General features: G+C 42.5%; 1 protein-coding gene across 1 annotated transcript; it reads right to left on the bottom strand.

The window, feature by feature from the left end:
• Positions 1 to 257: 257 nt before the first annotated feature.
• LOC310964866 (protein NLRC3-like) lies at positions 258 to 14,879 on the bottom strand. Its single transcript, XM_083938161.1, has 8 exons — positions 14,791 to 14,879; positions 10,851 to 11,139; positions 6,464 to 8,264; positions 6,195 to 6,368; positions 5,757 to 5,930; positions 1,416 to 1,589; positions 989 to 1,035; positions 258 to 829 (listed from the first exon to the last, which is right to left on the bottom strand). Exons 2-8 carry the CDS (start codon positions 11,128 to 11,130, stop codon positions 270 to 272), a joined length of 3,210 nt encoding a protein of 1,069 aa, XP_083794287.1. The 5' UTR covers positions 11,131 to 11,139; positions 14,791 to 14,879; the 3' UTR covers positions 258 to 269.
• Between the last annotated feature and the right edge of the window lie 56 nt (positions 14,880 to 14,935).

The following is a 14,935-nucleotide window of genomic DNA, read 5'->3' as shown; positions in this document are numbered from 1 at the left end:
ATTATAAAACATGAGCCACCGGTGTGGTTTAATGAGTGACCTGTGATATGTAATGAGAAGCATTTTTTTCTTTAGTGTTTTATATTTGCGTATGAGGTTCACCTCACCCCACTTGTCCCTGACGGGGTCGCAGGGGCTGGAGCCTATCCCAGCTGACATTGGCCGTTAGGGGGGTACACCCTGGACAGGACGCCAGTCTATCGCAGGGCACATAAAGATGGACATGGTTTACATGTCTGTAAACCACAGGACTGGAAGTTGTCTCCTTCCTACAGAGGACAAAGAGACACCGAGGAACCAAGTGACCAACACTCAAACCCAGGATAAAGAGGTTTAGTGAATGTGGTGTCGATGGTGTGGAGGTGGATTAGTGTGTCAGAGGAGACTCTGTAGAAGGACAGAGTGCCAGCAGGACAGTCCACATACACTGCCACTCTGTGAGAGACAGAGACAGAAGAGGAGGAGGAGGAGGAGGAGGAGGAGGTGGTGAGACGTGTTTCTATGTTATTGTGACAGACAGAATAACAAGCACCTGAGCAGAACAGACTCCAGGACTGATGATTCTCTCCAAACACACTGCCTTCACTTTGTCCATTCCTGCTGATTCCTCTGTAACTCACTGCTACTTGAACTGTTCCTCTCCACTCGACCTCCCAGTAACAGCGACCAGTCAGACCATCTCTACACAGCAGCTGAGGACAGAAGACGAATCTCTCTGGATGATCAGGATATGACTCCTCCTCACCCACACGTGTCACCGTCCTGTTGTTTTCAGACAGTTGGAGTTCTGTGTTCACTGTGTTTGTGTCCACTGTGAGTTTACAGAAATCTGATGAGAGACAAAGACACAATACAGGTTATCATCAGACACATCTGAAGGGTGTAATTTTTGTTGATGAATAAATAACATAACTATCATCTGTGAATCGAAATCAAAACTGACTGTGTGCTGTTTTGTCATCATCAGTCAAACTGAATCCACACTTACACTTCCTCAGACCAGGCTTTAACCTGTGCTCTCCACCATGGTCCACCCTGGAGGAAGAAACACAGTCCCCATGATTTTCTGTCCAACATAAGTCCTAACTACTGTTCAACATGTTTGTCAGTGTGACACAGAAACAGGCTGAAACTCCACTGTCTCCATTATTATTTTATTATCTGAGAGGAAAATACATCACAACCTCCAGTGTCATATTGTTTTAATACAACAATACAACTACAAAGTCACATTCATTAGTTAACAGAAAAAAACAGATCATGATTGGTTTGATTATTTAATCGTTTATTTTGCTCAGACAACACAGTTTTGTACTCTTGCTAAGCTAGTTTTATACGTTAGCACAGAACAGCTTTATCATGTTCATTTATCTTATGTTTCTATCTATTGTGCAACCAGTCAAATGTGTTCATACCTGAGTGTGTCCAGTCTCCAGTGTGGATCCTCCAGTCCAGCAGACAGCAGCTTCACTCCTGAATCTCCTGGACGATTGTAGCTCAGGTCCAGCTCTCTCAGATGAGAGGGGTTGGAGCTCAGAGCTGAGACCAGAGAAGTGCAACCTTTTTCTGTGACCAGACAGCTTGACAGCCTGGAATCAGGAAAACATCATAAACTCAGTGTTTTAGAAATGTATTTCATGTCATGTATCACGTCTGCATTTACCCAGCCTCCATATTTGGGAGACCAAATAGGGTCTTTTATTTTCAGCCATAGCCACTTGCTGCTCCACTCTGCCACCCTTGAAATTGCCTTGATGGCTTGAAGGTGTGCTTGCCCGGTGGTGCGCAGGTCCCTCATCAGCCAAACAGAAGAGGTTGCAACAAACACCGGAAATCCAACCTAAACATTCAACCCCTGCTGTCCTGCTTCTGCTGCAATCTCTGAGTATCTGTTTTTTCTTCCTTTCAAAGGCTTCCTGAACATCATGGTCCCAGGGAACTGTGAGCTCAACAAAATAAAACCTGTTCTGCGTGTTGGATCACAGGACCAGGTCAGGTCAGTGCCCAGCATCTGCCAGACCTGAGCCGCCCCCATCTCTCCTGACCTGGTTTTTTGTAACCTAACTGCGCCAGATGGATTGATTCACATTTTCTCAGCATATCCATCACTCTCGTTTGGAGATCTTTTGGTAAAAAGCGAAAATACTGGTTTCTGATTGGATAAACCATCTGTCTATCACCAACATATGGGCCAAATCAACCAATCAGATCAACAAAGCATATGATGCGCTTACAGCGTTGAAGAAAGTAAACATGTCGGCAAAGGATATTTGCCATTTGTGTAATGCAAATTTACGTATAAAAGGCAACATTTCAGATGCCCCGTCCACATTTCAACAGAAGGATCCGAGAGAAGTTAGTGAGTGGCTTGCTCGATAGCTGTGCTCATCTCATCCGCGGAAGCCGGCATGTTGTTTTCACTGAAAAGTCTCTACTCGTTGCATCACACTTCAAGCCACCTCAAAACCAATGCTGATTGGTTCGGTCACTTGGGCAAACGTTACCACACTGATCAGCGGGTAAAATACAATGATTTCAGGAGGCTAGGTCTTCTGAAGGAAGTTGTTGCATCTTTGTTCTCCTTTCCAAAATAAACACAGTAGGTGTAATCAAGTTGTTTTTTCTGGGTGGCAAGGCATGGTGGTTGTTCTCTTAAGGACTTTGTTGTGTCTCCAGGTGTAGCATTCTTGAGGGAGGCATTGAACATAGGGGGCACGATGGATCATGATGGAGGTTTTGAGGGGTTGGAAGGACATTGTAAGTGGCTTACATGAGGGAACTTATCCTACATGTCTATGCAGCTGATCTTCCGCTTTTTCCCACTTTCCCACCTCGTCCACTGGCCCTGCTTGGTTTATGTTCCAGCCTTGGCATGCTTACTCTCCTACTCAAAACAGACTTCAGCCACTACCATCTCCCTCCGTTATACTTAGGTTGCCTTACTCCAGAAGGGTTGTCTGGAAATAAAGTATTTCTATTAAAAACAAACAAAAAAAAACAACTGCAATTTCCCAGCTCTGGATCAATAAATAAAGAATAAAGTATTTCTATTCTATTCCTTTTCCAAGCCCAAGGCAGTTCAGTCTATGTTGGACTTGGCCCATGATGTCACCATTGTGGAGTGCAGATTTTGCCTGTTGTACTGCATTCTTAGCTGTTCACTTCTGTCTTGCTGACAAGGTTAGAGCAGTAGCTCTGATCGCACTATCCTTTGACTCAGTGCCATCTGAAGTCTTACTTTGGTAGATTTGAATATCTCAGAAAGACAGGAGAGGGGCAGTTGAAGTAACCCTTGACCATACAGAGCTGTGCTGCTCAGGCATCAAGGCACACCTAACCATTTCCTCACATGAGTTGACTCCTCTTTCAATCTTCTCAAGTGTTGAGAGGGCGATGTCATACCTGGTTCACGGCCACAGGAGGCGAGGTAGTAATTCAAACTGCAAACATCAGATTTTAAGCTTGCGGGGCAGCATGGACCTGTAGGTGCTTTTCAGGCCAATGGTTAGATCTTGTTGAAGCTCATAAATTGGTTTAGCATCCCTGAGCGTTGAGTTGTACCATCTTCCCAGACTTTTGATGGACTTTTTCAGCACCGTTGGAATAGGTTCTTGGTCAATGACTAACCTTTGCTCCAGCAGCTTACCCTTGACCGTGGAGATGCTCCTCAACTTGGATGGCTGGTAAGTCATTCTAGCCCTTGAAATGTTCTCTTGAAACTTCCCTAACAGGCGTCTGGTGCATTGTTGTTGCAATAATTGTCACATCATCCATGAAGCCCCATTGGTTGGCAGACAAACTCGGGAAGTCAGCCTCTCAACAGCCTTATGATAACTGCCATTGCCATGGTCCATGGTAAATGCCAATGGGGAGATGGTAGATTCTGCCACAATACCAATCTTCACATGGTGCGATGCAGTGGTAAGGTCTGTCAAGTTAAACAGAGCTGTAGATCTTGGAAATAGGATTCAACAAGGTCTCTGGCATTTCTAAGAAGTCAAAGGATGCCCAAAGGAAGAAGTGTGAGCCAGCAAAATCAAAGAAGACCACATCAAGATCCTTTCTCTCTTCCTTTGCATTCTGGATTTGGTGCCCATCAGATGCATTTTTATAGAACAGGTTAGACATTTGTTTTGGTCCTCGGGCTGCAGAGGATCTTGCCTGCTTCACCGCCCATTCCACTTTTTTCCACTTTGGAGGGCTGGTGTCCATCTGGTGTTCAGGTTGTTCAATTGGCGGGATTTCCTCTGGGATGTTTAATTGCTCCGGTGTCTTTTCATCTGCGTGCATTCCCTCTTGGCTACTCCAGTTCCTGCTTTGACGTCTCTAGGTGACCTTCCTTTTCTCTAATAAAGAGTAATTTCATGAATTTGTAAGGGTCCTTAAAGAAAGTTGATCTTGTTTGTTACTACTTTTTCCTAGATTTCCACAGGTTCTCTGCCCATCTTAAGGTAGTTAGTTGGGTCTTGATGCTTCCCTTGAGATTGTTAATGCCCGCTTTTTCCTCATTGGAGGCCTTTTTCCATCACTTCTTGAGCTGCCCTCTTTCCTGGATCAACAGGCCAATCTCCTTTTTCTGCCTGGCCTTGTATCCTTTATTCCAAACTGTTCTGCACCATATGACTAGATGTTGTCAAATTTTCCACTGTGCCCATCCTTTGTAGGAGACTGGACAGATCCATGTTTATCATCTCCCACTGTTCCTTCTCTGAGGCTGCAGGCCAATTCACCCGATGCTTGTCATCCCTCATCTTCCCAAGCAGGGATGGCTTTGGCTGGAGGGGTTCCATATATCCCTCTACCTTGGTTACTGTGCTTGAGTCACATTCTTCAGGGTGTCCTGAACATACATCCCATGTTTTTGTCATAGTCATTTTCCATTCCTTGGTCAATGGCTGTGTTATCCATCTCTGAGTCCTCTTCTGCCCCGCTCTCGCAGATTCAAGGGGTATTTCTCCTTTTCTCGTGTTTGTAGCTGGTAATGGGTGTTTCCAAAATAAATAAGGTATTAGATCCTGCTGAAGAAGCCTATTAACTGGAATTAATGAATGATGAAAGGAATATACACAACAAGTGACTTCTACTTGGATGGAGTGTTCATATTCTTTTCTTACCTTGTGCTAAATTATAATTTGAAAAAGAAAGTCCAGTCCCAGCCTGGTCAGTTGCGTACATGAACGGATAAAGCCTCTTGGATGAGAGGTATTTGAATAAACAAGTCCAGTTGCTTTTGACTGAAATTGCTTTGAGGATGGCCTGGACAAATGAGAATATTCACAGGCTTGCAAAAGAAAAGGTAATTTTTGGAGGTGCTTGCAAATATGAGACTGTATGACTAAGGGTCAATTACTTCAGGACAAGAACCAAGTGACGGTGTTTTTGGAGTTACCTTGTAGGACACACAGGGCAGCTATGCTCCATAAAACGTTTAACAGGCTACTAGATGATATCTGTAAAAATCTGAGGATTGTTTGGTTGAAAGACCTAAGATGGGATTTCAGGGAGGAAGAATAGTTAAAAAATATAAACAAATACTGAGAAATTATATTGTATAAATGTGTTCATTTATCATAAGCCTTTGTATATCTTGTAACAAAGTGTAAGGATAATGTCTGTTTATGTATACTTAAGTGAACAGAAACAAAAAAGAAAATATTGTCAGCAGGAGAAACCTACAGATTTTGACAATCTTTGGCAACATGAACATAAATCCAGATGAGCAGGACTCTAAAAAGTCAACAGAAATCAATACAAACCTGAGAGTTTCCAGTTTACAGTTTGGACTTCTCAGTGTAGCAGACAGCAGCGTCACTCCTGAATCGTGCAGGTTGTTGTCACTCAGGTCCAGCTCTTTCAGACTAGAGGACTGGGAGCTGAGAATTGAGGACAGAGCTCCACAGCATCTCTCTGATAAGTGACAACAAGCCAGCCTGTGAAAGAAAGAGCAGTTAACAGAAAGAGGTTTTTCATGTCTATACATAAATATATTTATAAATTATACATACATTCTGTCGAGCTACAGAAAACTTTTGGAGGCTTTGAACACTGAAAAAAGTAACACTGTAAACTCAGTGTTTCAGAAGATTATGTCAGCAGGGAAATCCTATAGATGCTGGCCATCTTCAGTAAAATGAACCTAAAGCTACAAGCAGGGTTTTATAAATAAACTGTTTAACCATCAGCTTCATACTAACCTGAGTGTTTCCAGTTTACAGTGTGGACTCTCCAGTCCAGCAGACAGAAGCATCAATCCTGAGTCGTGCAGGTTGTTGTCACTCAGGTCCAGCTCTTTCAGACTAGAGGACTGGGAGCTGAGAAGTGAGGATAGGGCTTCACAGCTTCTCTCTGAGAGGTTACAGCCACTCAGCCTAGGGATGGATTAGCAATGAATAAATGAAATTAAATGTTTTATTTGTAATGTATACATTAACACATATTTGAAATTGTTCATATATCCACCTACAGAGCTTTGTTGGAGGCTTTGACCACTGCTAGCAGCCTCATAAGAGCCTCCTCTGAAGCAGAGTATTTCTTCAGGTCAAACACTTCCAGATCTTTTCCTGATGTCAGTAAGATGAAGACCAGAGCTGACCACTGAGCAGGAGACAGTTTATCTGTGGAGAGACTTCCTGAACTCAGGGACTGTTGGATCTCCTCCACTAGGGAAGAATCTTTCAGTTCATTCAGACAGTGGAACAGATTGATGCTTCTTTCTGCAGACAGATTCTCACTGATCTTCTTCTTGATGTACTGGACTGTTTCCTGATTGGACTCTGAGTTCCTTCCTGTATGTGTCAGCAGACCTCGTAGGAGCGACTGATTGGTATCCAGTGAAAGACCCAGGAGGAATCGGAGGAACAAGTCCAGGTGTCCATTTGGACTCCGTAAGGCCTCATCCACAGCACTCTGGTACAAATGTTTTATTTTAGGTTTGTTTCTGAAGAATTTAGGCAGACACGAAGTTGTCTGATCTTGTGACAGCAGGTTAACTCTAGAATTAGTGAATGTCAGATGGACATAAAGAGCAGCCAAAAACTCCTGAACAGTCAGATGGACGAAGCAGAACACCTTGTCCTGGTACAGTCCACTCTCCTCTTTGAAGATCTCTGTGAACACTCCTGAGTACCTTGAGGCTGCTCTAATATTGATGCCACACTCTGTCAGGTCTGATTCATAGAAGATCAGGTTTCCTTTCTGCAGCTGCTCAAAAGCCAGTTTTCCCAGAGACTTAATCATCTTTGTGTTTTCTGGCGTCCAGTGTGCATCTCTCTCAGATTTTCCATGATACTTGACGTTCTTCAGTTTGCACTGAACCACCAGGAAGTGGATGTACATTGCAGTCAGGGTTTTGGGCAGCTCACCTCCCTCTCTGGTTTTCATCACTTTCTCCAGAACTGTAGCAGTGATCCAGCAGAAGACTGGGATGTGACACATGATGTAGAGGCTCCGTGAACTCTTGATGTGGGAGATGATTCTGCCAGCCTGCTCCTCATCTCTGAATCTTTTCCTGAAATACTCCTCCTTCTGTGGGTCAGTGAATCCTCTGACCTCTGTCATCATGTCAAACCACTCAGGAGGGATCTGATTGGCTGCTGCAGGTCGTGTGGTTATCCAGAGGTGAGCAGAGGGAAGCAGTTCCCCCCTGATGAGGTTTGTCAGCAGCACACACACTGAGGTGGACTCTGTAACATCAGTCAGAACCTCAGTGTTGTCAAAGTCCAGAGGAAGTCGACACTCATCCAGACCGTCAAAGATGAACACGACTCGGAACTCTTCAAACCTGCAGATTCCTGCTTCTTTGGTTTCAGTAAAGAAGTGATGAACAAGTTCCACCAAGCTGAACTTTTTCTCTTTCAGCACATTCAGCTGTCTGAAAGTGAATGGAAATGTGAAGTGTATGTCCTGATTGGCTTTGTCTTCGGCCCAGTCCAGAGTGAACTTCTGTGTTAACACTGTTTTCCCGATGCCAGCCACTCCCTTTGTCATCACTGCTCTGATTGGTTCATCTCTTCCAGGTGAGGGTTTAAAGAGGTCTTCTTGTCTGATGCTTGTTTCTAGTGTTGCTGGTTTCCAGGATGCTGTTTCGATCTGTCGGACTTCATGTTCCATGTTGACCTCTCCAGTTTCTCCCTTTGTGATGAAGATCTCGGTGTAGATTTCATGTAGTGGTTTTGAATTTCCTGCTTTGGTGATTTTCTCAAACATACAGTGAAATTTTTTCTTCAGGTTTGATTTGAGTTTACCTTGGCACTTCACAAGAATCTCTAAATGAATGAAAAAAAATCCACAAATGAGAGGGTGCTATAGTGAACATGGAGAGTCATGGGTCAACAAAGTTACAATTTACCAAACATACTTTCTGCATTCAGCGCACAGCGTACTGATCATGTAGCCAGGGTGTTGTGTGTATTGTCATGGACACATGCAGCCACTTTGCCAGTAAGAATAGGACCAATAGTCCCTGCTGGGGTTAGTTGTTAGATAGTCATGAGAGTCATGAACATGTAAAACTAATTTCTCAAAATGCAACTTAGTTTAAAATTTCCACTATCAAGTTGAGTAGCATATTTTTCTTTTACATGGTTTGATATTAACATCCTGTATTTTAAACTCAATCAACTGTTTTACAGCAGAGTGTCTTCAGAGTCTTAAAGGGCTTCTCCAAAGTCTCCTTCACCACTGATGAGGGCTCTTCTTCAATTCTGTTGCAATCTCAGATGTCGTTCTGCCAGTATCTGGCGCAGGTCACAGATGATTGGATCGGTTTAGCCAGACCCTGGGGACTGCACTGGAGGGCTTCATCACACTCCACTAGGTGAGACATTGTCTGTACTGCTCCACAGCTACATGTGTCTTCTACCTGGTAGTTCCATGCTCCATAAGTGCTTTTCACCTCCCCTGCTCCACTCGTAATGTGTTGAGGGTCTTCCATGTTGGTCATGGGGGGGTCGATGCCCACATTTGGAGTGATTCCTCTCTCCATCCAGTCACTGGCTCATGTGTTGAGCTGGTTCTATTTGTTTCTTGGTTGTCTGGAGGGGTGGAACTGCCTGAAAGAAACTGGCTCTGGATTTCAGTAGGGATGGAGGTGCTGTGCATCTGTGCAGGGGGTGCCTGGTAGCAATCTCCTGTGTTCTCCACTTGTCTTGGGCGACAATGGACTGTCTGATATGGTAGGGGACAATTCCAGCTAGGGTGTTGAGGCGCGGGACTGGACACAAACTCAATCTTATTGAAGTTTTCCTGTTGGGTGGTGATGCCGGGGTCATCAGCATAGCATCTCTCTGAGTTCCATGGTGGTGGAAGAAAAAGGTTCCTCGTGGGATGTCTTGTGGTAAGCTTTCAGTAGATCGCTGGGGGGTGTACTCGGACTGGGGGAATTTGTGTTGGAATGACAGCCAGTCGTCTTCCCGTAGATTGAACCTTCTACTGAAGGGGACAATTGTTGCTTGGAGAGCGCATCGGATGGTTATGGTGATTAGCCGGTGTTTCATGTGGGGGATAGGGTCCAGGAGCTCTTTCACAGCTCTGGATGTTAGTTTGCTGCTCACACAAACAAGGTAACTTGTTTTCATCTGGTGCTATGGAAAGAATTAGGAAGTTTTGCATCGTGGATCAGTGTCAGGTGTTTCGACTTACGCCAGGTTTCGACATCCTCTCCATCTTGATTGCTCACTTCATTGCCGCACAATGAGCTATGGGCATTGAAGTCCCCAATGCTGTGTGGTATTTCCTCTTGCATCTGCCTGGCAGTTCATGGTGGAGGAACGAACTTTGGAGGGGTTTATACACTGATGTGATGGTTTCCATTTGCCTTTTGGTGGTGCGGGTGCAGACCCCTTCGATTGTGAGCTTTGGTCTGCTGACTACAGCTGACCAATACGTTGTGGGTATCCTGCTCGCACACTGTGTTGAAGCATTTGGCCGCTGTCTAGTATGTCTGCCTTGCATCTGGAGAAGCCTTCAATACTGAGCAAGGTGACTGACCGTGCAGGCCCAGAGGCGGGCGACTGTCTGTTGTGCTTTGGCATCATCATCTAATAGATTACTCAGGTAAGTATACAGATACTGGCCTACTGGTGGTAATAATATCAGATTATTCCATTCACTGTTTCCCAGGCTGCACCATGGGCAGGTTTCTGTATTAGCTTAAACATTATCTGTTAAGAATCTTTTCAAATTAATACTACTATAATACTTAATACTTGCAATAAATAAGTTCTAGTTGCTCTTGAAGCTCAATTTTTCAGCTAAGTTCATGGCTCTCACGACTGACTGCTGGACTGGGCTCACAGCAGAGAGCTACGTGACAAGGGCTATAATATCAATAACGACTAGCGGGTTAAATAAGTTGTTTACAACCAGAGTAGGCCTATGGCAGGAAGACCCAGAGCTGACAACCTAGTGGATGCAGTGGAGACAGGCCTGGACATGCAATAGAACTAAAATGGCCTTTAATTCATTTTATCTCTTTGACAAATGTACAAATATATAATACCTACTGGTAAGGTTGTGCATATTAACTTATTTTTTTATTTCATATTTTTATGTTGTTTATAAAGAATTTCTGCCAGTCAATCAATTCAGCATCAACAGACTGATGCAAAAACAGTTCCATTAGTAAGTGGCTGTGTGATCGTTACAAGTGTGCAGATGTCTGCAGACACAAAATTCATGTCCCAGCCTCCCGTATGAACTGAGACTCAGTTGCCTGCATGTTGGTTAACAGTTATTGAATAAAGGTCAGAACTAAATTAGCATTGACACATGACCTAAACAAGGGTCTTAAAACATGCATGGTTGTGTAGAATACAAGTTTGATTTTGTAATTTCCCTTTTTTTAAACTTACCTGTAGGATCTGAGAAGGTGTTTGATAAATTCTCCATAAGATCATTCTTGTCTATCTGCACTAAAACTATTTTCATGACTTTAATAGTGTTTATACAGTATTTCTGAAACATCTGATCCAGCGTGTCCACCCTGTCTGCATTCTCCAGTTGACTCTTTCCGATTGCTGGGAAGCCTTCTAGGAGCTCCTGCTGCTGCAGGTACCACTTGAACTTTTTAAACTCCTCTGCTTCCAAATCTTCTAATGTTCCCAAGAGAACCTTTTTAGGTGGTTTCCCCATCTTTTCTCCCTGCAAAGATTCGTAAAAAGGGAATTTGGTTAACACTCATTTCCAGCAGAAGAAAATGGCACAGAAAAATCTTCTATGGTTGCTTCATGATGCTCCACCTTAACAACAACTGACTACGTAACCAGCGACAGAGCCAGATGCTAACAGAAGCAGTGAGCTAAATTCCTCTGCAGGAGAACAAAGGCCGAAGTGAGAATTTTCTTCTTATCTGACAACCATCTAACAACAATGTTCCCAGCGTGTTCCTTCCACAGACTGATGGACCATGAGCAAACGAAGGGACTGCTATAACTGAACTGGGCTTAGATTAGCGATTAGCATTTAGCATAGCAAGAGCTGCTAAGCGTTGGGAATTTGTTCTTGTTTACTCGCGTTTGCGTTGAATTGTTTTCTTGTCGGCTGGATTGATGTTAAACGGCTTGGGTCAACCAAAATAAAACATTGTTCAATAATAAAAAATTCAATAAAGAATACATGCCTTTCTGGATTGTTTTATATTTCGGCCAATACAGTACTTGGGTCACTAATAATATTATAAATCGAGGCTGAATTATCTGGTGGAATTTGAATAAATGATGTGGTAAAGTGATGTGTTATACGCATTTCAGCCTGTAGGGATGTGTGATGCACATGGCATTCATCTATATTCATCACTGGAAGCTGCCTGGGTCGACTGCCTGAAACAAAGCCCATTGTTGTCGGCGTGTGGTATAGACCCTCAAGACAAACTGATTTTTATAAACTTTTAAAATCAGTATGTAATGAATGTGTCGATCGGGAGAGAGTGCATTGTTTTAGGTGATTTTAATACGAATTTGGTGATGAACACTAAAAATGGCCTTCTTAGGAAATTCTTACACTTCGGTAAGGTGCTTGGTCTAGAGCAACTCATAATGGAGCCAACAAGAGTAGATAGGCATACTAAATCTATTCTGGATCTGGTAAGGGTTACTAACAGCAAAAACATCAGCTGCTCTGGTGTCTTGGACATTGGTATCTGTGATCATAAAGTTATTTTCTGTACTCAAAGGTTAAAATAAGGTCAGGATCTCACCATTCAATAAAAATAAGATGTACCAGAACATATTCTAAGGGGGCATTTGAGTGTAAACTAGCTGAACAGGATTGGAGTACAGTTACTGACAGTAATTAAGCAGACCAGGCATGGGAACTGTTTGTTATGAAACTTCCCCTGAAACAGTTCCCATGGACATGGTTGCACCATTAAGAGAAATTAGAGTAAGGCAGAAGAGAGCCAAATGAATGACAACTAAAATTAGTGATTTATCTGGACAGAGAGATCACTATTTCAGGAAGTATAAGAAGTCTAATCTACTAGCTGATTTTGATAAATATGTGTTTTACCGAAACCAAGCAAGATATCAAATACAGAAAGCTAAGACTGAAGCAGTGACCGAGAATATTCACCAACCAAAGAAATTATGGAAAATCCTTAAAGACATAGGTGCAGCAAAAAACAAGAGTCACAACTGTAACACTGGGATAGACATTGATAATGCTATTTGCTTTGACAAAAAGGTTATTTCAATACCTTTTTTACCACTGTTGCTGCCAACTTGGCTTCACATCTACCAACAGGATCTGGGAAATTCGGGGTATCCCTTCTGAACTCCTTTTACCCAGACGTGTAGCCAGATACATTTGATCTGACTCCAGTATCTCATGAGAAGATTATAGAAATGTTATCTTCTTTATCTACCAATAAAGCTAGATAGTGCTAATGTTACAGGTGAGGTTATTGCACATATCATAAATTTGTCCATACAATTAGGTAAGGTTCCAATTGAGATGAAATGGGCCCGGGTAATCCCTTTGTTCAAGATGAACAGTAGGAAAGATTTTAAAAACTATAAACCAGTGTCAATACTACCAAGTGCATCCAAAATACTAGAGAGAGTGTTTTTTTGATCAGATGGAGAGGTATTTGATCCAGAACAATCTGTTATATGACCTCCAATCTGGATTCAGATCTCCTTACTCCACTGACACATGCCTCACTTATCTTTGTAATTACATCAGACAAGAAAGTGAGTCATGGTGTTACTGGATTTACAAAAAGCATTTGATATGGTGGACCACTCTATTCTTTTATCCAAATTGCAATGCACAGGTTTTGGGCAGGCATCACTAAAAGTGTTTAAATCATACTTATCTGAAAGAAATCAAATTTGTAATTTTGATGGTGTCCTGTCTGAACCTATGAAAATAACTTGTGGTGTACCCCAAGGCTCAATATTAGGCCCTTTATTATTCCTTATTTAAGGAAACGATATGCCAGCAGCAGTCAAACGTAAGTTGTTATCATATGCTGATGACTCCTCACTACTAGTGTCTGGAAAAGACATCCCTAAAATGTAGACACCCTTAGTGGAGAGCTCAAAAATATAAGAGAGTGGCTGTTAGACAATAGACTGTCATTGCACCTAAGGAAATCTGAGTGCATAATATTTGGCACAAGACCGACAGGGCATGCCATTGCAGAGAAATTACTGAACAAAAGTGCCTTTAAATACAAAGTCTTGTACGGTAATACAAGACAGTTTGACAGCAAAATAAAAAAGCTCCCCGTCTCAGATCTCAATCAGTGCCACTTTGACTATTCATGTTCAGCACGGTACAGTGGCCTGACGGTGAAAATGAAAAATAAGATGCAGGTTTTGCAAAACAACATGATCCGTTTCATACTAGGCATCATGTTGGATTTGATGAGTTTCAAATCAGGGTGGAGTTTCTGCCTGTTAAGCGTAGGGATGAACAACTGAAACTCAATCATATGTTCAATACCATTAATGGAGTAGCCCCTAAGTACTTGGGCTCTCGGATTTTGATGGTGCGCACTCAACATGCACATGTGACTAGGGCCAGGTGTAAACAGTGAGGCAAGAAAGACTTTTTTCAACACTGGAATAATATTATAGAAAAGCCTTCTACTTAATATTAAAATGGCAGCGACTAAAAGGGATTTTATACAGAAGTTGAGGTCTATTTATGGAATAAAGTGAATAGTTAGGGTAAATAGACTCAAGACTGGGGCCTGGGTAGTTTTTTGCATTATAGCTTATGGGATTTTATCTGGTATTTTGATGTGTGGTGGTAGTTTTTAACCCTTAGAAGGGCTGTATGTATTTGCATGTGTTGTATGTTCTGTCATTTTCCACCAGGGACCATGTTGGAAAAAAGTGATCCTCACTTTCACATGTTATCCCCTGGATCCTTCTTTGGTTTTGTTTATTCATGGATAGAGAAAGACAAACCAAAATGTGTGTGCTGCTCATGTTGACAGGGTGCAGGGTGAAACTTTACAAAGATTGACATTTTTTTTTTTTCTCCGAGTTGAAAAATGAAAGCACCTCAGTCAAGTTGATTCAAGCTCTCAGACCGGTTCAGACACTTCCTGCATTTTTCACTGAGGATGTTTACAACTAAACTGCTTTCGATTCAACATGAGTACACAAACAATATCTCATGTAAATCTTTCTAGAATCATTGTGTTTAACTCGACAACAAATATCTTTTAAATCAGCATCAAGAAACACGTCTTGTGTCCAGTTAAACAGTGAAAAAAGTGTCATGTGATCAAAGATATCCTGAGGATTCAACCTTTAGTGATTCCTCTGGTTGGATTCTCACCTGCTGAACTCACTTCAGGTCCACTTTCAGACACTTTCCACCTTCATGTGTCGAGAAGAAGCTGCTCATTTCTTCCTGGTCCGTCCTGGTGTCTGGTGTGATCACACCCTCAAAACTTCCCGGTCTAAACACAGATTAACTAGAG

Source organism: Echiichthys vipera (assembly GCF_963691815.1).
Source record: "Echiichthys vipera genome assembly, chromosome: 23".
Lineage (NCBI taxonomy): Eukaryota > Metazoa > Chordata > Actinopteri > Perciformes > Trachinidae > Echiichthys > Echiichthys vipera.
This window is presented reverse-complemented; position numbering and strand designations above follow the sequence as displayed.

Bases quoted from the DNA above. Each gene is read 5' to 3' on its own strand.
- LOC310964866 (XM_083938161.1), bottom strand. From the start codon at position 11,130: ATGGGGAAACCACCTAAAAAGGTTCTCTTGGGAACATTAGAAGATTTG. The intron at 8,265-10,850 runs GTAAGTTTAAAA...TCATTCATTTAG, and splicing joins CACCTTCTCAGATCCTACAG to AGATTCTTGTGAAGTGCCAA. The intron at 1,036-1,415 runs GTATGAACACAT...TTCTTCCTCCAG, and splicing joins TGGAGACTGGACACACTCAG to GGTGGACCATGGTGGAGAGC.